The sequence below is a fragment of the Syngnathoides biaculeatus genome, chromosome 15 (genome assembly GCF_019802595.1).
Source record: "Syngnathoides biaculeatus isolate LvHL_M chromosome 15, ASM1980259v1, whole genome shotgun sequence".
Lineage (NCBI taxonomy): Eukaryota > Metazoa > Chordata > Actinopteri > Syngnathiformes > Syngnathidae > Syngnathoides > Syngnathoides biaculeatus.
Genome location: NC_084654.1, coordinates 25,860,977 through 25,885,900, shown reverse-complemented (window position 1 = coordinate 25,885,900; position 24,924 = coordinate 25,860,977). Strand labels below are relative to the sequence as shown.

Genomic DNA, 24,924 nt, shown 5'->3' with positions numbered 1-24,924 from the left:
TTTTGAGATACTTGGCAAAATAAAGATAATTCTGATTCCGAATGCGTAACTGTTGAGTGTGTGAGTTTGTTCATGTGTGTGCGTGTACCTATGTGCTGAGTGTGTGTTTGCACGTGTGTGCGCGTGTGCGTCCGCCGGTTCGCTATTGGTCGGTCAACCTGCCAATCATCCATCTGGTCTGACAGAATTCCAGAGGGCGGCGCTTGATAAAAGGCCGGCCCAAACATTGAGCTGAGAACTCTCACTTCATCTTTTTTTTTTTTTTAATTTTCAATCTGGTCAGTGCGTTGGCGCAGACTCCGAGGATGTCTGACAAGCGGTCATCACGGTCAGCGTGGCTCCCCGCCAACGTGTCCCAGTGGGACGCCCCCACGTTCGGCGGAGCAGCTCTGTTCCGCGTGGGCGCTACGACGTTGCTGTTTGCCGCCGCCGCCGCCGCCAACCTGGCGCTCATAGGGAGCGTGTGCGCTGGGCGCGGCCGCCGTTTGGCCTCTCACCTGCGCCCACTCATCATCAGCCTAGCGTCAGCGGACCTGATGATGACTTTTGTGGTGATGCCCGTGGATGCCGTGTGGAACGCCACGGTGCAGTGGCACGGGGGCGACGCCCTCTGCAGGCTGCTCAGCTTCCTGAAGCTGCTGGCCATGTACGCGTCCGCCTCGGTGCTGGTGGTCATCAGCCTGGACCGCCACCACGCCATCGTGCGGCCGCTGCAGATGCTGAGCGCCCGGTGCAGGAACAAACGCATGCTGGTGCTGGCCTGGAGCCTCAGCCTGTTGCTCGCCACGCCACAGGTGTGTGCGTTCATGCCACCCGCATGCGGCGGTTCGCGTTGCAGACTACGATAGACAAGCAGGTAGAAGGGTGCCTTGATTTGCAGGCGATCAATTGGTGTGATAGCCAAAGGCCACAGTCGGCAACATTTGTCTGACATTCTCTCTCTCTCTCTCTCTCTCTCTCGCGCCGCGTGTTTGTGTGAAGGAGATGTTGCCGTGAGTAGTAAATCCGTGCTGGAATGTTCTGGAAATTTCATGGAAAAGAAAGAGACCACCCGCCGCTAGCTTGTACTTACGCCACCCTTTATTTTTTCAATGAGGAATGCTCGCTATGCTTAAAGGCTTCCTGCAGGAACCCAACAACACTCTTGTTGAGCACAACAAGAGAGTACGCCATCACGTCATTTTGTCATGGTTACGAGATATGTTTTCATTGTCATCTTTTCATAATAAGAATATTACTTATTTGGATGGATTCATATAGCACCTTTCGCAGAACCCAAGGCTATTTACACAACAACAGAACAAAGGACACTAGACATCCAGAGCCTTTGCATGTGACGCGAGACTCGACCATGAGCCACTGGAAATGGACAAGTGTGCAAGTGACGTGCTGCTGGTGAGCACCCCGCCGGCTGAGTTTTAATGAACTCTTACAGATTCAGGGCTTTGCCAGTAGCCCAAACAGGACTGTTGCGGTAGTCGGCGCGGGATCTGATGAAGGCATGAATTAGCGTCTCAGCCAGAGAAACAGAGAGTGACGGGTTTGGTGATGGCTTTGATTAGGGAGTGAAAGGAGAGAATGTAGCCCATGATGACATCCAGGCCCTGAACTTCAGAGGATGGCGAAACGGAACAGCTATCGAGTGTATACAGAGGAGGAGATATCCACCCTTCTGGGGGAAGCGCTCTGGAAACCCCGACCGTAAGCTACGTCTAGTGGATGGTTTGGCGAAGAGGTACTGCTGTTTATCAAAATAGCAGCAAAAGTTGAGGGCGTGCTAATGGATCATTTCTGCAAGCAGGAGCATGTAGAGCGTGGAGAAAAGGGTGCGTCCAAGCACGCAGACTTGAGGAACACCACGCCTTACCGTGCGGAGGTTTTCACCGTCAATGCAGAAAACTTGTTGCTAGCAAGAGGGGGGAACTGTGAACCAGTCAAGAACCATTCCAGCCAAGCCCATGTGATGAGATAAATGCGAGAGGAGAATGTTGTGGAAAACTGTGTCTAAAGCTGTGAACAGATTGAGGAGGATCAGAAAGGTGAACTGGCCACTGTCGGCGCCGTTGGGGAGAAGGTCATTCTTGACTTTGGGGAGGGAAGTCTGTGAAGTTGTGGTGGATTCTGATCTCGAACTGAAGGGGCTCATTGAAGGAGTTGGGTGGCAATCCAGTTTAGCAGCCATAAGAAAAGAATACCGACACGCCAGTGTACCCTCAAACTGTCGGAGTGTGTCAAGCAAATAGTGAAGCTTCTACTGCAGAGTAAAGGAAAGCTCTCAAAAGTTTATACAAACCCAATTCGAATGAAACTGGGATGTTTTGTTATACATAAAAACAGAGTACAATGATTATGAAAACATGCTGAACCTATATCGAATTGAATGCACTAGAAAGACAAGATATTTCATCTGTTTTTAGCAACTCATCGTTAACCTCGAACTTTAAGGCTGCAAAATGTTCCGAAAAAGAGGAGCGAGGGTCTTGTTTACCGCTGTGTCACCTCACCTTTTCTCTTAACCAATGAACATTTGGGAACTGAGGACACTCCAGGCCACTTTACACTCCCGCGGCCGACATCACGTGACCGACGCGTTGCCCCGCGCAGAATCCTCGATGTAGTCTGCCTCGCACACGCCCCGCAGATCATCTCTCGTGATTGGTCTGTTTTAGTGAAATGCTGTGATGACGTAGTCGTCGTTCCTCCCTACGCCGCCTACTCCGTCGATTGTGCAGCATAATTAAACGTATCATCTGGTCACTTAGGTCCATTTGTTCAAGCAGACACGCTTCCACGGTCGCCATTGTTGTTGCGCTCTTCCTTGTTGCGGAAAGTAAAAACGGCGACCGGAAGTGACCAAAAAGTGCAGAGGACATTCCACCGTGTGTGGTGTCCAAGCCAATAGCAGCCGTAGCAACGCCTCCGACTTGGAGAAGAACTGCAGTACTATTCCAAAACTGAGCCCGTGAGTTGCCCCCGAGTCTGAAACCAAACCATGCTACGGAGAGCCGCAGTGACGTCAGCGCAGTCGCCGCTTGCACGACTATAAAGAGGCCTCAATTGTTGAAGCTCTGTACGTGGAATTCTTTCCCAGTCTCGCTTGACGTACAACGTTAGCTGTTCAACAGTCCGGGGTCTCCCTTGTATTTTACATTGCATAGTAGGTCAGACATCGTCAATGAAATGGATTTACAAATCCGCCATGCTCTCGCATCCCCCTTGCAGTTGTTCGTGTTCGGCACGGTAGACGTCGTCCTGGGCGACGTGGGCGTTCATTTCATCCAGTGCGCGACCCACACAAGCTTCAGCGTCCGCTGGCAGGAAACGTCATACAACATGTTCCACTTCGGCACCTTGTACGTCCTCCCCCTACTGGTGATGAGCTGCTGCTACGGCCGCATCATGCTGCACATCAACAACACGCACCTGAAGAACAAAGGTAACCACACGTCGTCGATGGCGCTTGAGCGTGCGCTGGGCCTCGACGATTCCCGATCCAGTTTCACCTCACTGGTCCAAACATGACCGGCAGCCAGAACAATGAAATGCTGGCAGAAGGTCCAGTCACGTACCTGCGCCACCACCAGACCAAAGACGATCCGGTTTAAAGTGCTTTTTAAGGCTGATGGCGAATCTGATACGTGGCGGAACAAAATTTGGGTCACAGATGAATTGGCCGGTTAGTTAAAAAAAAAAAAAAAAAAGTGATGAATTCAAAATAGAAATGTTTTGAGTCCCTTAACCATTTGACCGTTTTGCAAGACGAAAAAAAAATGCTCAAAAATAGGAAGATTTCTCCTGATTTTTTGTATTTTGTGGGGAGTGGGTGTCTCTCTATTTATCGTTATTGTTGTTTTTTGAAGTGAAAAATGGGCAACAAGGATTGGCAAAGGGCTACTTTCGTGCGATGAAACGGTCACATTTGGTCTGGGCCGAGTTGAAAGCGTCGCTGTGGTTGTCCTCAGGCCAACTTCGTCGCAGCAGCAGCGAGAGCATCTCCAAGGCGAGGATGAAGACGCTGAAGATGACGGTGATCATCGTGCTGTCCTTCGTGGTGTGCTGGACGCCGTATTACCTGTTGGGGGTTTGGTATTGGTTCCAGCCCGAAGTGGTCCACTTCACGCCAGAATACGTCCACCACGGCCTTTTCCTGTTCGGGAACCTCAACACCTGCTGCGACCCTCTCATCTACGGGTTCTACACCCCTTCCTTCCGGGCCGACGTGGCCGCCTGCTGCCGCCCCCCGAGTCGGCTCCTTGGCCCCCGACCCCGACCCCGGGACCGTCCCGAAGGACAGGGAAGGCTTCCCTTCCCCCCAGAACGGAAAGGGTTCAAAGCAAGGTCTTGCGGGGAAGGCAAGGTGTGAGGAACGGGACGAGGTGACTAGAGACAAAATGGCAGATGAGGCAAAAGGGTGGCTGCGGTTAGGGTCGCGTTGCCTTCTTCCGCCAAATGTCCTCCGGGTGACAAACTGTTCATCTTCCACCTGTTGCCCTCCCCACACCACACCCGCGTGCCTACACGCCATATCGAGCGTTTGCTTGAGCTACTGCTTTAATTCGTTCCGTCAACACGTTTGTGACTTGCCAACGGATCTTGAACTTTAAAGGAAATTTATGGAAATTACCCTGCGTAACATTATCACAGTTAAACATTTAGGGACGAGGTGGGTCAATTTAGACCTGATTCAGTCACTTTTTAGCGGAAATCTTGCAGTTTTGTTCAATGAACGCCTGCTTCCTGGACAGCGCAGGTGACATTTCTTGGACGCTTGTAGTGGAATTGAATAAAAACTAGTTGTGGTCATTGAATAGGAAGCTTTTTCGGATCTCCGCTCCTCTAATGTGTCTTGTAGTGCCTCTTCCAATGAAATATGAGTGGGCTGAATACAAGTTGATTGATTGTATTGCTTTTGCGCGGACGTGCCCGGCGATTCCACCGTACTCGAGTCCGCCACGCTTCTTGTGCCGTCCTCCCTTCACAGGTTGTAGCGCCGGAGCCCCCCGCGACCCCCATCCTGAAGGTTTCTTTCTTCTAGATATGTAATGTTGTACGTCCTCGTTTCGCTTGCTATATTTGAACGCTCTGCCAACAGGCATTTGGCCAGCGTGGCAGGTTAGGGCCTACGAACTTCTTCGTGACTGTGCGAGAAAAAACACGGGCCTTGTTCCCCCGACGCCCAAGAGCGGCGAGCAGACACCAAATCGCCGGGCTAACTATGGCTGCGGACGTGGAAATCCCCTCAGGCGCAACACCGTCCCGCCCGCAAACGTTTGAGACACGAAAGGAGCGTTCTGGATGGGAAGAGCGACAGCCGGAGGATGGGGTGTAATTGGACTTTTTCAAAATACGTATGTCCCACCGATGAAGCTGCTGCCGCTCGATAATGGCCGTCTACAGGTAAGAACGCAGCCGCGGTGGTGGAGTCGCTTTCATTATTCACAAAGGTATGGCCTACGCCCTGCGTCAAAGGTATTTCCCACAGAATCGCCACACGTGCCACCTCTTTCACGAAGCTGACTTGCCTGCGCAGTAGTCACGGGTGACTTTTAACGCCAGGATTGGCCTCAACTCTGGTGAGGAATCAAGTGCATCTTCCAGCATGGGATCAACAGAGCAGGGGAGGGGGAGAACCCTTAACACAACTTGCTTATCCTCCATCAGTTTATTCTTTAACAAGAAACGGAACCCTAAGCCACAAAGGGGACCCCGGCGTCCATAGAGTACTGCGCTTCCTGTCCAACGACATTTGAGCGTTGCACCACCCGAAAGGCGACCGGACTGCTGCTGGGCTCCAAGTGGCAATCGACATAAGAATCTCCAAAACTTGCAATCCAAACCTCATTCGAGAAAGAAGCAATGACTTTCGTCTACGTTTGGCTGATTGCTTTGAAGCTCTTCTGAAGCCGAAAGGCAGATTTGCCAACGCACGACGACAAAATTGCAAAGGGCATCGTTCAAAGTCGCGACGTGAGCGAGAAACACGACCGCATCCAGATCGTCGCAAGCTACTTTCGACTTTGCGAAAAAGCCACGGGAAATGGAGAAAAGGCCGTCGCCGTCAACAACGTTCAGACAACCTGTTGAGTTGGGCAAGATGATTTGGAAAAAAGATACGAGAAGAATTGAGAACTTACAATGTTTGGCTTGTTCAGGGAAGAACATTTGCATGGCATTCATTCAACACAAAAAAAGAATTTGGCCTTTGAAAATAGCAGACGGAGAAATATGCGCATGTGTCACAGCCGCCGAGAAATCCAACAAATTTTCCCCCAAGCCTACAAGTGGGTACGTACGCAAAGTATTTGGAAGAATTTGAGTCGTGGCCTGCGCAACTGTGTTGCCATGACGATGAAACTCTTTGGATCCTCTTTGTTTGTGGGCTCATTTGTGGTGTTGAAATAATATCGGCTTGTTCTTTTTCAACCCTTCCGTCGGGGGAAAATCAAACCATGGCAAATTTTCACCCTTTATTTTGCATAGAATGCTAAATGTTGAAAAGTCCATGCAGGGAAGATATATTGCCAGGTTGTGCCCCAGCCCGTGGGGTCAGCGGGCGTCCATCTTGCCCAACTTGTCGTGCAGTGCGTCCACACTGATGGGGGGCGGCCCGGCGTCCAGAGGGCAGCCCTCCACCAGGCTGTTCATGGGCGTGGGGGGCACTCGGCCTCCGTCCTCGTCGTCCTCTCCGTCGCTCGTCCTCAGAAAGTCTTTGAGCAGCGGCAGAAGTTTCTTCCGCGACGCCAACGCGTTTCCTGACCGATGGGAAAAAAAAAAAAAAAAGTGTCGACAACGGGCTTGGCGCTGACACGGATGCTCGGCTATTTATGCTTTCTGAGGACCCCCCCGGCCACCCGACTAGCGATGCCCACAACCCTAAGATGCGTCTTCCCTTTCGTGACCGCGTTATTATACTTCCGCATTGCATCAGGTAGACGTACGCCTTGGCCCGCGGCCAAAGCATTAACGGGCCAATCATCTCTCACGATTGGCCCGTTTTAGTCACACGTTCCGATGACGTCCTCGCCGTTTCTCCCGGCTCCACATAACACCTACGCCGCAGCACCATTAAATGTTACCGTCATCTGGTCATTCGGGTCCATTTGCCCAACCAGACGCCCTTCCACTTTCGCCCCCCCCCCCTCCCCGACTTGCAGTACGTTTTCAAAACAGAGCGTGCAGGTTGCCTTTCGAGTCCCTCTGCGGGGGCTTCTCCAGCTCGCCCGTACTTTTTTGTGGGGGCGTAAGAGTCACGAGAAGAAAGTCGGATTACATTTTTCCTGGCAGTATCTGAGTTATTTATTGTTTTTATTGGCAGCTGACGTTTGAGTGGGCGTGGTCTCATCTCAGCGCATTCAGTCGAGAGCTTTTAGGTTTGAACATTTCCTATATTTGCACACTTCATCAAAAACCCATCTTTTGTCTGCCTTGATCTTCTAAAAAGGGCATTATATTCCCCAAAGTATTCTCCTTCTGTTTCCAGGAAATTTCGGACTTGATTTGTGTAATAATAGGACCCTTGTTGAAAGTTTCTCTGGGCTTGTCCAGTTAGGGGTCGCCACGGCGTGACGCCTCAGGTCAACGCTTATATTTGCGCGGCACGCTTTTCACGCCGGACGCCCTTCCTGACGCAACCCCTCCAGGGGAGCGGAGGGCCCCGCCGGTCAGGTACGAACTCACGACCCCTGCTTTACCAAACCGACGCTCTAACCACTGAGCGACATATCACAGTTTGTAATTGGGCCACACGCAGAACACATCACTGACATGTAGTGCCCAGCGGGGCGACCCCAAGACCGTGCATGTGCAACTTCATGGCCCTTCACTTTGTCACAAGAGGCAGCCACAACAACAACAACAACAACAACGTCCTGGACAAAGTTTTCACAACTCACAAAGGAGCCTCCAAAGCCCCCCACCGTCACGAATACGCACGTTACCTTGGTGATAGGCCGCCACGTGGCGATGGGGGCTGCCGATGGGACGGAGGTCGAGGGCGGGGTTTCCGGCCCGTTCCAGGAAGCGGCTCGCCTGTCGCGGGCGGATAGGGGAGGGGTCGTAAGAGTCCGACGGTCGCCACGGTTACAGGCTCCCGCGGTACCTGTTCTCTGCGGGGGGCGCTGTGGCTAAAGAGTGCCAGCTCTCTGATTGGCTGCTTGGCCTCCGTGAAGGAAATGCTCATCAGCACCAGGAGGTCAAAAGACAACTTCCGACAGAAGAAAGAAAGCTCCGCCTCCAGCTCCGCCCTCTGCATGAAAGCCTGATACATGCTCGCACGCACACACAAAAACACACACAGGTTAAGGACCCCCACCACAAGTAAGATTTCACGAAAAAAAATATGTCAGGATTTTGGCAACTTCGATTCGAGTCACAATTTTGTTCAGCAACATTTACAAGCGCATCCTTCCATCAAAACGTTAAAAGTCGAATAATGCAATCTGAGACAGGTTAGGCAGTTTTTTTCGCCAAAAATGTTTAACCGCACATGAATCTACATGTTCATCGTACACAAACGTAAGATCGTTTGGAATTTTGTTTTCATGTGCTTTTGAACGGAATCCTTTCACAGCAATGCTACACGCTAAAGTGTAAACACGACACCGGAAGTGGTTCGGAACCCATTATGTGAATGTGACATGTCAATATTTTATACTTGGGGGGAAAAAAAAAAAAAAAAAAAAGTACAGTTCCAAAATAAATCCATTCCGGAAGTCGTTTCGTAATGTGAAATGTTTGTAAGTAGAAAAGCATTTTACATGTAAATAGCCTAATCCGTTTCAAGCCCCCCACGATGAAGTAAGGGCCACAAACTGAGCCCGGGCAGTAGATTGGACATCCCGCTGTATGACTAGTGCAAAGGTAGGACCCATATTGAGGAAATGTGAGCCACCCCAAAAAAAAAAAAAAAAAGACCCCCAACTGGCGCCCAGCCCAAAGGTAGGAAGTTCGAACTTATATGGAGTAATTGCAGGGGTTGAAAGAAGGTACGGAACTCTTTGGCCTACTGCACTACTGTACGCATCGTTGCTAAAAATGGTGGGACGTTGACAAATGCGGAGGTGGAGGGACAGCTAGAAAGGTGGAGGCGTGCTCTGGAAAGGGGACAATTGACAATTGATCACTCATTTCCAATTCAGTAAACGCCCATTGTTCTTCGTTCTTGTTTTGTTTGTTCTTCTTGTCAGTACTCAACACGAATGTCGTACCAGGGCGGCACCGACAGCCGGTGACAAATTCCTCATGTCTTGTTCCATACTCGGCCATTCAATCGAATTCTGAGTCAGTAAAGCAGATCACAGGTTCGCGAACGACAGGACAGGGGGAAGAGCGAGGCTCCAGCGAGAAGAGATCGCGAGGACCGCTTCAAATACAATCCAGAGCAACCGTGACGGGTTCGAGAGGGTTGGAACAGCTGGCGGGAGTCTGCAAAGTTTACAAAACTGTGTTGAGGCCGGCCATGATGGACGGATAAGAGACAACAACGGGAAGCAGAAAGGAAGATGTTGAGGTTCTCTCTCGGAGTCAGCAGATTGGATACGATTAGAAATGAGCTCATTAGAGGGGCAGCCAAAGTCGGATGTTCTGGAGACGAGGTGAGAGAGAGAGCAGACGTAGATGGTTTGGACGTGTCAAGAGGAGAGAGAGAGAGAGAGAGAGAGAGAGAGAGAGGTAGAAGGGTGATGAGGATGGGGCTGTCAGGGAAGACCAAAGGGAAGACGTGGAGGAGGCTTGCGTGGAAAAAGATGACCCGCTGCGCCAACGCCAAACAGGACCACCCCAAAGCCAAAGAAGAAATTGCTTGCTGTCCTTGCGGACAGATTTCTGCTAAAAGTTTACCGCACTTATTCTGATGTTTGGCCACTTCACATTTTCGGTTCAGGTAGCAATTAGCTTTTCACCTCTCCGCCTAGCTACTCCTTGCCCACTTGTCGTGATAATGTCACAAATGGAAGGTTTTTGCCCCCGTGGATGCGAGGATCCGTCGGGTAGAGGAGAGGATGTGGAGGGCGAAAGTTTTGCGTTTAGCAAAGCCGCTGCACATTTGGAGCCGTTTCGCCCCCCCCCCCCCCCCCCAAATGGGAGACAGCCGGGAAAAGAGGGAGGATAGGGGGGAGCTCAAGAGTCGATTGGTTCGAGTGACCCCACCTGAAGTAGCACACTGCTGCTAATTGGAGAGCTCAGCGGACACAAGGAAAAACAAAAAACAAAAAACAAAAAAAAAAAACACAACTTTGGAACGCAGGTGATTTTGTTGTCTGAAATCGTAATTTCCATCCGAAAAGATCAAATCGGTCAGCCCCGGTGTGAACAGTGGACGTGTGTGACAGCAGCGACCTCAATGGGCTGGTAGAGAACCGACACGGCGATGGAGAAACTTCCTGCCAGCGTTTTCATGTCCTTCATCAACATTTGTTCCGTGTTGAGACCTGAAGACAATAAGCACACGTGCCGTCGGATGTGACGTCGTCACCGCGCGTGACGCACGTCGCGTCCCTTTCGGGTGGGGCGGCCTCACCTGACAAGTCAAACTTGGCGTTGTGCAGCGCTTGGTAGAGAGCGCCGCGCGGTGGCATTGAGGGGAAACGCGCCTCCAGGGCGGCGGCATACTGGCTGTCTTTGGGCGTCACCTTGCCCGCCACAGGCGCCATGTTGACGCAGTCGGTCAGGATGGTAGCTAGGCAACAGGCGGAGACACATTAGCCCCAGGTGACAACGAGGCGCTTAAATGCGACTTACCGTAGAGAAGCTGCGCCACCTGCTTGTCTAGGATGTGCGGAGCGTTCTGGATGAGGCGCTCGGTCACCAAAGTGGCACAGGAGCCCACCGTCTCCACGGTGACCGAGCAGGACTGACCGGGCTCCCGCTCCAGCGCGTGATGGTCGATCACCTCCACCACCGCCGCCTCCAGGTCAGCGTCTGAACTGCAATCACGACGGCCGGCTGTCACTCACCTGACTGCCACCCGAGTCGTCCTCTTTTTTTTTCCCCCCCCCCCCCCTCACTCCACTTTGGTGTTTTGAAGCTTTTGGTGCGACGACCCCAATTCCCCCCCCCCCCCCCCCCCCCCCCCCCCGGCGCCCACCCCCACCCCGGCGTCTGTCATGGCTTTTACCTGGGAAGGGTGTTGTGATCGACGAGAGTGAGCCGCAGGCGGCCCGAACCCCGCAGCAGCGCCAAGTCCAGCTGGTCCCGAAAGAGCAGCGAGTCCGGAGACAGGCCGGTCTGGCGCAGCAGAAACGTGTTGTCGGAACGGAGCGCCAGCTCCTCCTGGCGGATGTTGAGCAACGGAACGCTGAGCCCCGCCGGGTCGCCCCGCGTCTGCCGAGAGAGACCGCCGTCGGAACGCGGGCGCTACCTTGCCGACGTCTGACCGGACGAGACGCGGCCTCACCTTGGACAGGAAGTAGGCGTACACCAGCGCGCACACCATGGAGTCCAGGTCACAGGCCTCGTTTCCCAGGACCACGTGGAACACGGGGCCCGACGGGAGCCCGGCGCTTGCCTGAGGAAACCGCATTTGACGTGAAACAGGGACATCCGAAATCCAATGATAACATAAAGGCGGCGTACGACGGCCAACGTCAACGTCCGACGACTGCCATTCAGAAGCTGCAATTGAAGCCCAAAGTTTCCATACGCTGTGCCAAAAGCAAAGCAAATGTATTCGTACAACGCATTTCACGCACAATGCGCTTTACATGCATTCAAATACGTCAATAAAAACAGTACGTACAATGTACAATTAAAACAGCTTTTAGTGCGAGAAGTGTCACTTGAAAGTGGAAGTACTGTAAAACCCCTGAGTTTTTCACCTGGATTTGAAAAGATTCCCACTTGGGGCTGACGTCACCACCGTTGGCAACTTTTTTGCAGCACCAGCAGCATAACAGCTAAATGCTGCTTGACCATGTTTGCGTTGGACTCTACACACTATGTTTAGACCAGAGTCAGTCCATCTCAGAACCCGACTGGCTTTGTATTCCATGAGAGTTTCTTTGATGTATTCAGGAACTTAAAACCATTTTGCGATTTAGAGATCAGGAGCAGAACTTTCAAATCTAATCCAAAGCCAACATTGGAGTTATATGCTCGGACCGCTTTGTTCTGGTCACAACGCGAGCTACGGCATTCTGAACGAGCTGGAGCCGTTCAATGCTCTTTTTGGGGAGGCCAGTCAGAAGACCATTACAATAGTCAATACACGTTTCATTTTTTGCCTCAGCGTCTGAAGTCAAATGAGAGTAAAGCTCTCCGATTTCAGGTTAGTCAGGATCACCAAAATTATTTAATTTTGTCAAATGCCACAATAACGAGAGAATTCCTTAGATCTTGACTGACCTGAAACAGGAGAGGTTTAGTCCAGACAGTGAGACAAAAATGAAGCGTGTGTTGTCGCACAGCGGATGTAAACTTCTGCCTATGTAACAGCGGCATACGACTTTTAACAGCTGCATATGACAGGCAGCGTCGACATTTAACAGCAATAGTGGGTACAGAAAGTATTCAGACACACTTGGATTTTTCACTCGTTGCTATTTTGCAGCCATTTGCTAAAACGTACATTCTTTTCTCATTCATGTATGCACAAAACCCCCTACCGCCATAAAACAATTCATCCTTGACATTTTTTTCAAATGTATTAAAAAAATATATATATATATATCATTAAACTACAGTGTCACAGCGCCTTTGCACAGTGTTTAGCAGAAGCCCCTTTTTGAGCTAATACAGGCAGGAGTCTTTTTGGGACCGATGCAACAAGTTTTTCACACCTGGATTTGGGGTTCCTCCGCCATTCCTCCTCCTACGCTGATCGTCTTCAGTTCTGTCTGGTTGGACGGTGAACGTTGGCGGGCAGCCATTTTCAGGTCTCTGCAGAGACGCTCCATTTGGGTTTAAGTCGGGGCTCTGGCTGGGCCATTCGAGAACAGTCACAGCGTTGTTCTGAAACCACTCCTTTGGGATTTGAGCTGTGTATTTATGGCCATTGCCTAGTTGGAAAGTGAACCTTCAACCCAGTCTGAGGTCCTGGGAACTCTGGAGAGGGCCAGGTTTTCGTCCAGGATATATTTGTACTTGAAATGCATGGAGGGATTGGGCAAATGGCTGCAATATAACAACGAGTGAAAGATGGAAGGGGGTCTGAATACTCTCCGGAGCACGTACATGGGACATCGAGATTGATTTACAATTTCTAATATCCCACAGCCACATTTTGCAACTCCAAACCTAAAAGCTGCCTTACGGTCGTGTTGTTTCGTTTGATTTTTCGACACGGTCATCGTCACAGTCTTGTAATAATTTGGGCTCACGCGAGACTTCGTTGGCGCAGCTCCAAACTTTGGTATTCACGTCTCGCGGGATTCCGACACGATGCCGTTCAACGTTGGAGGCAAGAGCGCGCGCGGGGCGAAGTGCGGATCGTCGCGCACGCTCTTCCTGTGTTCTACCTTGACGGCTGCGTGACAAGTGGAGAGAAAGTCCTCCATGGTCGACGGTTCCGCCCTGGGTATCGCGTGAAGCGTGTACGCGTCCGGCGTACACACGCACTCGCTCGACGACAGAAAGAATGAAAGAATGAAAGAAAGTGACGTGGAACGTGTGAAAGGTCACGTTGCCTTCCTGGTCCTCTCCCAATTCGGGATCTTTTACTGGATGTAACGTTCACTTAGTTCACATTTGGACTGTTCAAACGCCATCGGATTCCACGAAAGGCGCTACACACACACACATATATATATATCCTAGCTGTAATAGGATTATTATTATTATGAGCGCCGGATGCGAGAGAAACCTGCGGCTCCACTTTTTTCCCTGTTGTTGTCACGTGCGGACGAACGCGACGTCATCAAGAAGCGACCGCGATGAGGTCGTCCAAAGAAGCATTTTACGTTTTTCGGTGAGCAGGAGAGAAAATGTACAAGTCCCGGAATTGCAATAAATATTCAGTGCACACAAAACGTTTTCTGTCACCCATACATAAAGTTTTAGTTTTCGAAACATAATCATGTATGTTCAAAAAGTTTGTGAGAATAAAGCTTTTCATAACTAATTCATCAAACTATTTTATAAACAAAACAGATATTGTTTGCTGCTTTGGGATAAAAGAAGTTCTCAAATACGACAATTTGGTCGTCTGTACATATGCAAAACTTAAAAAAAAAAAAGACGTAGGTGTTAGATTATATATATTTATGAAGACAGTTTCCACAAGCACCAGGAGGCAACTTGAGCAAGATGGAGAATGAAACCCTGTGAAACAGTGAAAGGAAGCATGTCCAGTACGTGAAGATCAATTTCAAGTCAGCGTCGTTGACCTCCTGCAGATGCCACTCAGTCACATGATACGTTCTAGACTCCAAAATACAAGATTGGCAGAATTCTGCTTTTGTTCCAACTTGTTTATTGAATGAAAGCGACTTTTAGTTGCTTTCTTTGCCACTGCACAGAGACATCACATCACATTCAAACAACAATAACAAATTAACACTCGTCGTGAATGTTAATGAACACTTGCAGCCTTGTACGCAAAGACATCCTCTCCGGTTTCAATGACAACACATCACTCCCGCCTGCTTCAGGTCCAGCTGACCTCGCGTCGACCCGTGAGCCCGAGGGGGGGCGGGGGTGATGGCTGACGGGTGTCATTTTGGAAACAGTCAAAGATTGGTCCGTGAGCTCTGACCTCAACGTCTAGATCTTCTCCACATAATTTCCGGGGAACATTCCCTCTCTGCCGCGAAGGCGTCCGAACCACCAGCCCGACGGATCTAAGCAAGAAAGCATTGGCGAGTTTGAAGAAAAACAGCAGCGAGGGGATGGAGGAGAGGAAGAAAGAGAAAAGAGGTCAGTCGCTCCCCCCCTTCAGTGGAGTTCCCACTTGGACGGTTCGGCGGTTGTAAAGGTGCATGTGAATAAGAGAATCATCAGGAGGAAGAGGAAGAGGAAGAATGAAAAGGGGCGAAAGAGATGAGGAAAAATGTTGGAGAGTGAGAAGAAAAAGAAGAGGAATGAAGAGACCTTCAGTGAGAACGTCAATGATGTCGTCCGTGTTGAAGCTGAGCTCATCCGTGTCCTGGGCGTCGTAAGCGTAGAGAGCGCGACATTGCGGGGAACGAGGCTTGGGTTTGGGGGCCGGTTTAGGACGACCCGCTCCAGGGACCGGCTTCACCTCCTTGGAACGCCGACGTTGCAGTCTAAAACCAACACAAAACTCAGTGAAGCCCTGAAGGCGCGATAGTCACCGGACGCCTACGCCTTCATCAGTAGTATTGCGTGGTCCTACCAAAGGTTGCCACCAGGTCCGACATCCTGCACGTCTAACGTTCTACTCTGACTGCAGTCGCAAGCGTCCCCTGATTCACATGTGCTCTTTGGCTCTGGACCCTTGACTGAGGACGCCAGGGGTCACCGGTCACGGTGTCTTCCGTGGACCAGAGTACGTTTACTTCCCTTTTGCGTGTGACTTTATGCACTAACAGAAAGAACTCTCCTGCATATAACTCCTAATTTTATCTGACCTCCTGACCGGCCCCGCGGGACACGGCTCGACTTTCGGCAGAATCGGTACGAGCTGCGGTCAGAGCGTTCTCACCCGGCGGCTCCCTGTTCCGGGACGTTCATGAAACCCATGTCCACGTGCTTTGCGCCGACGCTGTCGTGCCGATGCTGGTTCTGGAGGCGGGGAAGACTGGGCTGCTCCATGCTGGACTGCCGCCTCAGTAACGAGCCTCCGGAGGAGCTTCCTCGCTGGGTCCCGACACCCCCGTTGCGACCACCTGAACAAGTCAACAGGAGATAATCGGTACAGCACTCGACTCATTAACCCAGCAGTTTGTTTAGCTGGTACCAAGGTCTTTGTGGTTGACGGGTGGAGCCCAGTTCTCCCGGTAGAGACTCTTACGGTTGTCCCTCCTGGTAGGTCCTGAAAACAGACACAAAGTCAGACGACACTCAGGAAATTCTGGTTGAACTTACAAGACCGGTTGGAGCTCACGTGAGTTTTTGGGGAGACCCGGTCCAATGGAGACAGTCAGAACCTTCCCACTGGGTTTCAGGACTGCCTCATCCCCCTGACCCACCTGAAACTGGATCTGTCTGGACCCCGATGAGGTGAATGGACCCCAGCCTCCCTTCTTCACTTTAAACTCCAGACTGAAAGCACAGAACACGACCATGCAGAAAGCCCTAAACCAAAGTCATATGGATCAGCTGGGAAGACGCAGTGTATTTGATTACTAACAGGTTGTTGAACTTCAGCGGAAGATTACTCTGAGTGTTTTCGTGATGACGTTTGATGAGCAGACTGAGAAATTCAGTCTTGAAGACACTCTGGAGGACGCTGTCATATTCGTGTTCGTGGATGATAAAGATGTCATCCTGCAGGGTACTACAGATGCACACAAAGGTCGATCCGTTTAGTTAGCGCACATTTCAGCATTCATTCATCCTACGTTCCGCTTACCCCCACTCGGGTCGCGGGCGTGCTGGAGCCCATCCCAGCTTTCTTCGGGCGAGGGGCAGGGTCCACATTTCAGCATGTGTCCAGTTTCCCTTATCTAGGTGACGCTTCTAGTCTGGGATGCTTAGATTCATTCACTACAAGAAAATTGTCTGCTTAGAGTATTCTAGTAGCAGTCAAGCACATAAAGGTCCAGAGTAGTAGGTTACTATTATTGTATTCAATTGTCCATGCTTCAGTCATTGTCCTCATCCTATTTGGAGGTTCTGCTTGTTTGCTCATTGATATTGTTTTTTTTTTTTTTTTTTGAAGTCCGAGTTAAAATTCAGGTTTTCTTTCCCATGATGCAGTGTGGAACCTGGACTTGTACCTCAAGGAAACAGACTGGATATGGGAGAGTTCCATTTTCCTCTTGAGAACTTCCTGGATTTGACCTTTATCTGGGCCCTGCTTCACCTTCTCTCGACCAATCAGGTACAAGAACCTAGGGGTTAGTATGAGGTCACGCTTCACCGTCTGGTCAAGAGAAACAAAGAACAACTGGTGTTGGGAGGTAAATGAGTTTCTTCTGTGCTTCCTTGAGTTCTGCACGTCTTTTACCCTGAACCTGCGGTCAAATTTAATGACCACGTCGGCAAAGTCGATCCTCTCTCTGCGGCCGACAAACCGACGGATCTCCGGGTGCACGTCCGTCCCGATGTAGTCGCCCACAAAGTTCCTGTTCAAGCTGTTCCTGCGGCGTTCCTTCTTGTTCAGCAGGATGTCAGAGGCTGGAAGAAGGAAGAAAAAGAAAAACTTTGTGTTTGGAGCAGAAGACACGACCGACCAAGCCAGCGAGCGACCAGGTCTCACCTTCCTCCCTCATCTTCACATACTTGCGGACAGCAATGTGTTTACGCCACGCCTTCTGGATGACCCGAGCGTAACCGTTGTACTTCCTCTCTCTCATCTCCTCCAACAGGAAGAGCTGCAGGAGAGACAACAGCACACTGGATCTTTACGATGGGTTAAGTTCCAGAACGGCACTTCTACACATTTTCATACCGACTCTGGAGCTTTCACAAAAACTTTTGTCTTGCCCAGCTGGAATTGGTCCTCCTCCATGTTGACAGAGTTAAGAAGGTGCAGGACGCCCTGACGCTCGTCGCCTCGCCAGGTGGGCCACGTCTCCTTAGTCAGGATGGCGTACCTGTGCAGCCAAAAGGTCAGGGACACCGGGCAACATAACCCACCATCAGCTTTTGGCTCTGCTCTCTGACCTCTGTAGGAACTTGTCGAAAACCCGACGATATGCGTATCCAGCTCGACGAACCCGGATGTTCTCACGGAGGCCCAGGTACTCCACCTGGTGTCGCACTCGGTTCTCTTCCCAGTCCCGAGGACGCTTGGTCTCGTTGGGTTTGATACAGCGAATGTAGTGAGGTGTACATTTCATAAGTGTCTGGACCAGAGTGTTAGCTTGTTTCTAGAAGGGAGCATCATAATGAAGTCAGCTGAAGACAAGGTTAGGCAGGACCAGCAGACACATGGTCAGATGGTCAGACGGTCACCTTGATCTTGTTGCTGGCCGTGGTCGGACGTCCTCTCTTCTCGGCATCCAGATTTTCCGGAAACAGTGCCGTAATGAACGGACTGACATGAGAGCAACACGCGCAGCCGTGAGCCTGAGGTCATGCCCAAGAGGTTGTCCCGGACTGTACCACGGACCACTTACAACTCGCTGCCTTGCATCAGCTCGATGATGTCGTTGAACAACACGTCTCTGTTCCTCTCACAGAAGCCGCTGACATCGTACGACACCTGAAAAATTCACACGCGGCTCATCGGACAGGCAGACGGAGGAGGTTTCTCGTCTCTCGGCGGTCCGACGGTTACCTTTCCAGCGTAGTGGTGTACGATGAATCCTTTGTTCCAGCTGCTGAAGTGTTCGTGTGAACCAACCTGACCTTGGAGTTTCTGCAGCAGCGTCTGGTCTGCGCCGTCACCTTTGGCGTGCATAGTCGCGCACACATCATCCAACACGCTCATGATGCCCGGAGGATTCTGGGCAGGACAACAAAGAAGCTCACGCGAGCCGCTGTCTTTATGTGGAGTTGAACATGTCGTGGTAATCGGCAAAAGTTGAACGCCCCGCAGCTACACTCTTGACTTTTGAAGACATGTCCCTTTTGACTCCAAAAGACTTCTTCGCTTCTAAAGCTTAGGTGTGGGGTTCCCATATTTATGTCTCTGGTGAGTGCGTAGCCCTCGGGTCTGGCAGACAGAGAGGACTGCTGGTTTGAGAGGGTTCTTTTTAAAAATCTCACCCAAAGATTGTCTCGCCCCCATAGGAGAAGTGCACATCAATGAGACTTTTCTGAACGACCAGTCGTGATTCAAACTTGTCCCTAACCCAGACAACAACAATTAAACAAGTGACCATCCCCAACATTCCACACCCGAGATTTAGAGGGGAAAAAGTCATACGGATTCAAAGGTGAGACTTTTGAACAAAAATCTGGAAGAAACTTGTTGCCCGAAGACACCTTTTGCTGATTACTATGACCTGGCCCAAAGAGAATCTCCATGGACGTTTGATGCGGAAACGCACATTTGACGTAAAGACGTGAACAAAGTCGACATCCTGTTTTTAAGAGTGGGCATCTCACCAGTTTGGATTCAATGAGGTCACAAACAATTTTGTTGTTGAAATATTCGATGGGCGTCCATTTGATTCCCTCCTGAACGTACTCCTCCTACAAACACGCACGTATTAAGGCACGCTCGTGTCCGTAAGTGCATCTGTGAGGGAAGTTATGGATGGCGAGAACATGGAGGAGAGTTTTCACACCTGCTCTGCCTTCAACGTGAGTTGGATGAAAATCTGCTGCAGCTTCTCGTTGACAAAGTTGATGCAGAACTGCTCAAAACCGTTTTGCTAAAGTGTGAATATAATACAAATGCGAGATTAGCGAGGACGGTGGATATGAGTGTTTGTGCATGCACGCGTCCTTTGCGTGTGTTACCTGGAAGATCTCAAAGCCGTAGATGTCCAGAACGCCAATGTTGAACTCCTCCTGATCCTTCTGCATGGCTCTGTTGACACACTGACAACCAACCCAACCAACCCACACGGACAGACAGACAGACAGTCAGAGGCGAGCATGAGCAGATGGATGAGAACCGAGTGGATGGAGACTGACATCGACCAGGAAGTCAAAGAGGCGGCTGTAGAGGGCTTTGGCGAGGGCGTCCCGGGTGAAGCAGGCTTGCTCCGTGTTCAGGGTAACAGAGATGGACTCGGTCTTCCCGCCCCACTTGCTGTCCAGAATCCTGCTGGTCAGTTTGCTGCACAGAGCATCCTGAGGGATCCCCAGCAGGAAGGACGGGAAGGCCAGAACTGAAGCACGGCCAAGGCGTTACATGAGCCACTAACCGGCAATGCCGTGCTACGCGGAATGTTTGAGAACTTACAGTCAGAACTCTCCACCACTGCAAAGTTGTTCTCCTCGCGGAAGTTGATGTTCCCCAGGTGGAGGATGCCCGCCACCAGCTGAACAACCAAATCCTGCTCTTCCACGGACAGGCCCACCACGGACATGGCGCGCTGACACGGAAATGCCGACAGAAAGAACGACAATCTGAGAAATGCGTAAACAAAACAAAGAGACTGGCAGAAATAGACTTACCAAGGTGTCTGAGAATTCCTTTTTGTCGTTGACATCTTCCACCGTGAACGTTCCCGATTGGTTGAGGTAGTTGTAGTAGTCAGGGGTCGTGACCCCGAGGTTTTGCCTCTGCTCCCCGCTTGCCCCCTCCAGCAGCTGAGGGTCAGAGATCAAAGGTGAGTGAAGTTAGGGGTTGGAGTTGATGGCACGAAGCTCCCTAATGTATGATTGCCACTTGCTACTTACTGGGATTGGCTGTCTCCCTCCTCTGAAGAGTTTGAAACCCATCTGTGACTCGTTTAACGAGCCTCAATTCATGGAGCAGATTCAATTCTACATCTGGCCGTCATTACCTATGCGGAACTAATTTGTGGTGCACATCTTCTGAAATCTGAGTAGTTGCTAATCACCCGAGTATGTTATTGCTTTGGTCGGGCATTCAAGCACGGTAAACTCCCGACTAACAGACCACGGATTGCTGAGAAACGGGAACCTCAAACACTTGACCGAACAAGCCTTTCGTCGTGATTTGCGGATTCTCCTGAATTCATGATAGGAATCAGAGTGGACATTTTTACAATCCCTCTGTCAATATACGTGTGACACTCCGTAAAAGCCGTGACAATGGTCGGATTCCCCCCAACTGTCCAGGTTGTCGAGACCCGCCCAAAAGCCAAGCTAGCCGTATACTGCCCCTTGGCACCTGCGATTTAGGGGGCTGGCTTCATTGCCATCATTTTTCTCCGCCTACTGGATTATTGTCGTTTACTCTCCAAGTATGCACCTGCCCGTTACCTTAGAAAGATGGAGACACTGAATGATTCTCCCTGACGCTTCGTTAGCAGATGTAGCAAAAAAAAAGCGGCCATCCGTTGACATACGCAGGTTGACAGAATCACACACAGACAAAACTCCAGTTGAGCTGGTACGAGATTAACCAAGTGTATTTTTGTGCATAAGGCCTAACCCGCAAAGCTTTCAATCCCAAAATGCCTTTCAGCAGCTTTTTTTTCCCCAGCAGTGCAAACGAGATACAAAAAGACCTCAAATGACCAGGACACGTCACGCTATGAAGATTTCCGATGATTGCAAAAAAATATGGCTGCAATTGTGTCTCCGTGACGCTCGTCCGGTTCAAAGACGTCCCTGGAACAGCCGGGTAGTATCTGGCCTTTACCTGGTAGTAGATGTGGAAGTTCCTCTCGCCTGGATTTTGTGAAACCACTCGGCTCTTCTCCAGCAGGAAGTTGGAGATCTTTCCTCCGTCGGGAGCGCCGCCCCGGCTGAACTGGATCTCAAAGTACTTTCCCTGTGAGTAGAGTCCACGCGTCACTCGTGTGTGTCGCCGTGCACGATTCTGAGCGGCGGCGACTACTGACGAAGCGGCTGGAATTATTGTTGCGGACTGTCTTGGCGTTCCCGAAGGCCTCCAGCAGGGGGTTGGACTGCAGGATAATGTCCTTCACGTGCTGCACACAGTTAGTAGTGCGTCAAGACCCGGACTCCGCCTCACCCCGAGTCTTTCCTCGGCCCCTCCCACTCACCTGCACCTTGTCTCCGCCCCCTGACACCTTGGACACGTAGCTCATGATGTATTTGGCCGCCACCGTCTTCCCGGCGCCGCTCTCGCCGCTGGCGACCAGCAAGAAGTCCAAAAGGAAGTCAGAGCGTAAGTGAGACGAGAGGACTCTTCCCAAAAAAAGGCCCACCGACCTGATGATGACGCACTGGTTCTCGCTGTCGATCATCATGTTGCGGTAAACGTCGTCGGCCAGCGCGTAGACGTGAGGCGGGTTCTCGTACTGAGCCTGGGACACATCGTCAACATGCACGCTAAACCAGGAAGAAGTCGGGGGCCCAAAAGTGAGTGAGGGAGCCATTTTGAGCGGGTCGCTCGGTTTACAGCTGGAGGTCACAAATGGCGCCCAATAAATGAGGTGAAAGCCGTTTTCTGGCCATCTTAAGAACGACGCAACGCGAGAAGGCTCACTCACTGATCACCGGTTTCTTCTCTTTCAACGGTATCATTGAAACGTTTAAGTTTGCGCTAATATTTAGTGTCATTGTCATTTAGCGTGTTAGCCAAATCCAAATTTGGGTTACGTCCAGCTACGCGACCGGAACTCCTTGTACAGTGAAATATTTCATGCGCGTCTCTGACCGGACAAGAACTATTATGGCGGGCGTGCATCGCAAACGTAACCAGTTCAGGGTGCGCCCGAAGTTAGCCGGGAGAGGCGACCCATGTCAGAAAATAAGACGGATGGATATTGGTATTTAGTACACAGTACTTAGTAGAAACGGTTATTAAGGAATTTTCATCAGAAGGGACGAGTACCAAAATATGAAGTGAAATTTGCCCACTAAATTTGTGAAATTGTGATATTTCATTTGACTGCATTCCTTTTGGTCCTGGTTCTGGTTCGTTCGTTCGTTCGTCCTCATTTTGCGAAAGGCACAAACGGGCCACAGCGGGAGAGAACGACAGTGGCAGATGAGGCTTCTTCGGAAAACTCCAAAGTAACCTGAACTGGATTTTGCTGACAATAAACGTGTGCAGGTCTGCCTACCGCTCCCTGGTACAGGTCCACTTCTCTGTCTGTGAAGTACGGAAGTTGCTTGAACGGGTTAACGGAGATCAGGACAGGTCCGATGTAGGTCTGACAACAACGGGGTCAAGGGTTACGGTAGAAGCGGCTGTTGTGTGCTCGGGTGTCCCGTTTGTGTGTTGAGGATACAAAAATGTAGTCATCCATGTATCTTTTCTTGAGGTTCTCTGTTATGGCGTCCTCGTTGATTTTGGACAGCAGCACCATGTCGTCCACGCCGCTCACCTTCACGTCGTGAGCCAGCCAATGATAGCGCTCCTTGCTTCCCTGTGTGGGCGGGGCAAACACAGACACTTCCATTTTCTACGCGCACCTTCGGCGCAAGCTTGAAGAGATTTAGTGAAGATATTTCATTTTGACACACAACTGTTGCCCTCACGTCGTCAACCATGGAGACGCTTCAACTTCCTGTGGACCGGGGACGACACGCTCTCAGGACATTGAAGTGCGAGACCGACATCAAGTCCATCCTCCAGAAGGCCGAGCTGAGAAAGTACCTCTTACGGCCTGGCGCGGGCAGCAGTCAGTCAATCAATCAATCAATCAATCAATCACTCACTCACTCGCTCGCTCGCTCGCTTATGTGTTCGGCCATCACAGTCTGGTTCCGTGCTGCCACAAAAAAGGACAAATTCCGACCGCAACGCACAATCGGGACTGGCGAAAAAAATGGTCTGTACCCCAACCCCCCCCAGCGCCTTACCCGCCCTCGAGGAATTGCACGCTGCCAGAAGGAAGACAAGAACACCACCTCAGGTAGGCGCTGCCCAACAACGCAAACACAAAAACCAGAAGATATTCCCAGAGCGTCGCCATTGACTTCCAATTCCATTGGTGGCCAATTTGTCTCGAGACTGCTCTCATATATATTCTATAAATGGCCAATTCTAGACAATTGGCGTACTCACTGTCGTGGTCTCGTCACACTGCACTGTTTGCATATCTGTTGTTGACCAATACTGGCCACTCGTGTGCTTGACAAGTACCTGCACCATTTGCACAATTGTCACTTTGTGCGTGCTTGTTACGTTAAATGTCTTGGATTTCTTGAAGTCTCTGTACCATTTGCACAATTTCCACTGTACCAGATTATTGCTCCACAAGTGATTTGAAAGTGCTCTAAATTGCTCCACAACTATCATTTTTGCTCTTCTCCACAAGTCAACAAACAAACAAACAAAAAAACACTGGAGCAGCATTACCGCATTGCTGGCAACCTTTCCTTGCTCAATGGCTCTGTGTTTTACGTTTTTATGTCTCCAAGGCATCTTTGTCAAATGCTTGAGAGTTCCCGAGTGGCTCCAACTACCGGAGACGAATGCGGTTTTTTTTTTTTTTGTTGAAATCCTTGGCAAATCAAGATGATTTTGATTCTGACAATGAGAAATGGAAGGAAAAAGGGAACAGCAGTTTTGCCTTCTGACTGGCTTCAGGCTTTGTTTCGGAATGTCAGAGAAGGTCCTGACCATGTGAGTCGCAGGCGTGTCCCCTCCTGAATTTCCAGCATTCCAAAGTCCTGTCGGTTCATGTTTGTGGACACAGAACGACACACTCAGCGTATGTGTGCGTCGGAACATTAATGCCAAGACTTGCCGCCGCGTTAATGTACCTTTGCGTGTGCGTGTGTTTTTGGACCACTTTGCCTTTCCTTTTCATCTTTTACATGTGATACATAAACCAGAAAGCGGGACCCAGACACAAGTCAAGGAAGAAGTCCCAGAGCACAAGCGTTCATAGCCACATGTACATGACAACTATGGACCAAAAACCAGGATCGCAACTACTGCATTACCATTATAAGGACCAAAAGCAGCACAAGGGCGTGTCGCCAAAATGTCGGACTCACCATGTTTGCTGCTCTCGCTCCCTGAAAAGTTGTCGATGATTCACAAGACACCCCAGAGCAGATGAGTCCACATGGGCCCACAAGAGTCCACACAGCGGAGTTACTTTGGAGCCAGACCGAAAGTCGTGCAGGTGTGGACAGGTAAGGCCACGCCTCCTCACCCTCCTCGACAGATTCAGAGAAAACATGCCTGCCCCCTGCTGTCAGGATAGAAGAAGAAAAAAACAACAACGTGTTTCTCTCGAAAAGAGCACCACGAAGCACAAGCCGTGGCACCATCAAGGCCACCAGAAAAACATTTCAAGTACGTTTATGAGTATTTATTGCTTCGAATGGTGCCCAGGACTGAAGACGTGTGTT

The 24,924-nt window shown here is 50.6% G+C and overlaps 3 protein-coding genes across 8 annotated transcripts; 1 reads left to right on the top strand and 2 right to left on the bottom strand.

Annotated features, from left to right (window-relative positions):
- Positions 1–190: 190 nt before the first annotated feature.
- Positions 191–4,826, top strand: LOC133513663 (gonadotropin-releasing hormone II receptor-like). The gene is made up of 3 exons (XM_061844628.1): positions 191–794; positions 3,223–3,436; positions 3,963–4,826. The coding sequence occupies exons 1-3, from the start codon at positions 306–308 to the stop codon at positions 4,361–4,363; spliced, it is 1,104 nt and encodes a 367-aa protein (XP_061700612.1). The 5' UTR covers positions 191–305; the 3' UTR covers positions 4,364–4,826.
- A 1,628-nt stretch (positions 4,827–6,454) lies between these two features.
- On the bottom strand, positions 6,455–13,851 carry prune (prune exopolyphosphatase). 4 transcript variants are annotated; one of them, XM_061844352.1, is made up of 9 exons: positions 13,452–13,851; positions 11,393–11,503; positions 11,114–11,319; positions 10,738–10,922; positions 10,517–10,675; positions 10,336–10,427; positions 8,099–8,257; positions 7,938–8,028; positions 6,455–6,752 (listed from the first exon to the last, which is right to left on the bottom strand). In XM_061844352.1, the coding sequence occupies exons 1-9, from the start codon at positions 13,488–13,490 to the stop codon at positions 6,547–6,549; spliced, it is 1,248 nt and encodes a 415-aa protein (XP_061700336.1). In that variant the 5' UTR covers positions 13,491–13,851; the 3' UTR covers positions 6,455–6,546. The 4 variants fall into 4 exon arrangements, with proteins under 4 accessions (XP_061700336.1, XP_061700338.1, XP_061700337.1 ...); XM_061844354.1 differs by lacking the exon at positions 13,452–13,851 and adding an exon at positions 13,314–13,446; XM_061844353.1 differs by lacking the exon at positions 13,452–13,851 and adding an exon at positions 13,247–13,365.
- Positions 13,852–14,377: 526 nt separating this feature from the next.
- myo1eb (myosin IEb) lies at positions 14,378–24,843 on the bottom strand. Of its 3 annotated transcripts, XM_061843577.1 has the most exons (28): positions 24,565–24,736; positions 23,098–23,225; positions 22,848–22,985; positions 22,680–22,769; positions 21,823–21,917; positions 21,654–21,741; positions 21,489–21,578; positions 21,287–21,418; positions 20,131–20,265; positions 19,916–20,048; positions 19,645–19,841; positions 19,468–19,548; positions 19,293–19,379; positions 19,111–19,197; positions 18,338–18,505; positions 18,177–18,262; positions 18,013–18,094; positions 17,722–17,927; positions 17,507–17,651; positions 17,315–17,429; positions 17,063–17,232; positions 16,833–16,978; positions 16,244–16,390; positions 15,998–16,155; positions 15,851–15,925; positions 15,596–15,779; positions 15,022–15,197; positions 14,378–14,771 (listed from the first exon to the last, which is right to left on the bottom strand). In XM_061843577.1, exons 2-28 carry the CDS (start codon positions 23,107–23,109, stop codon positions 14,695–14,697), a joined length of 3,300 nt encoding a protein of 1,099 aa, XP_061699561.1. In that variant the 5' UTR covers positions 23,110–23,225; positions 24,565–24,736; the 3' UTR covers positions 14,378–14,694. The 3 variants fall into 3 exon arrangements, with proteins under 3 accessions (XP_061699561.1, XP_061699559.1, XP_061699558.1); XM_061843574.1 differs by lacking the exon at positions 23,098–23,225 and having other exon boundaries at positions 14,379–14,771; positions 24,565–24,843; XM_061843575.1 differs by lacking the exons at positions 22,680–22,769; positions 22,848–22,985; positions 23,098–23,225 and having other exon boundaries at positions 24,565–24,843.
- Between the last annotated feature and the right edge of the window lie 81 nt (positions 24,844–24,924).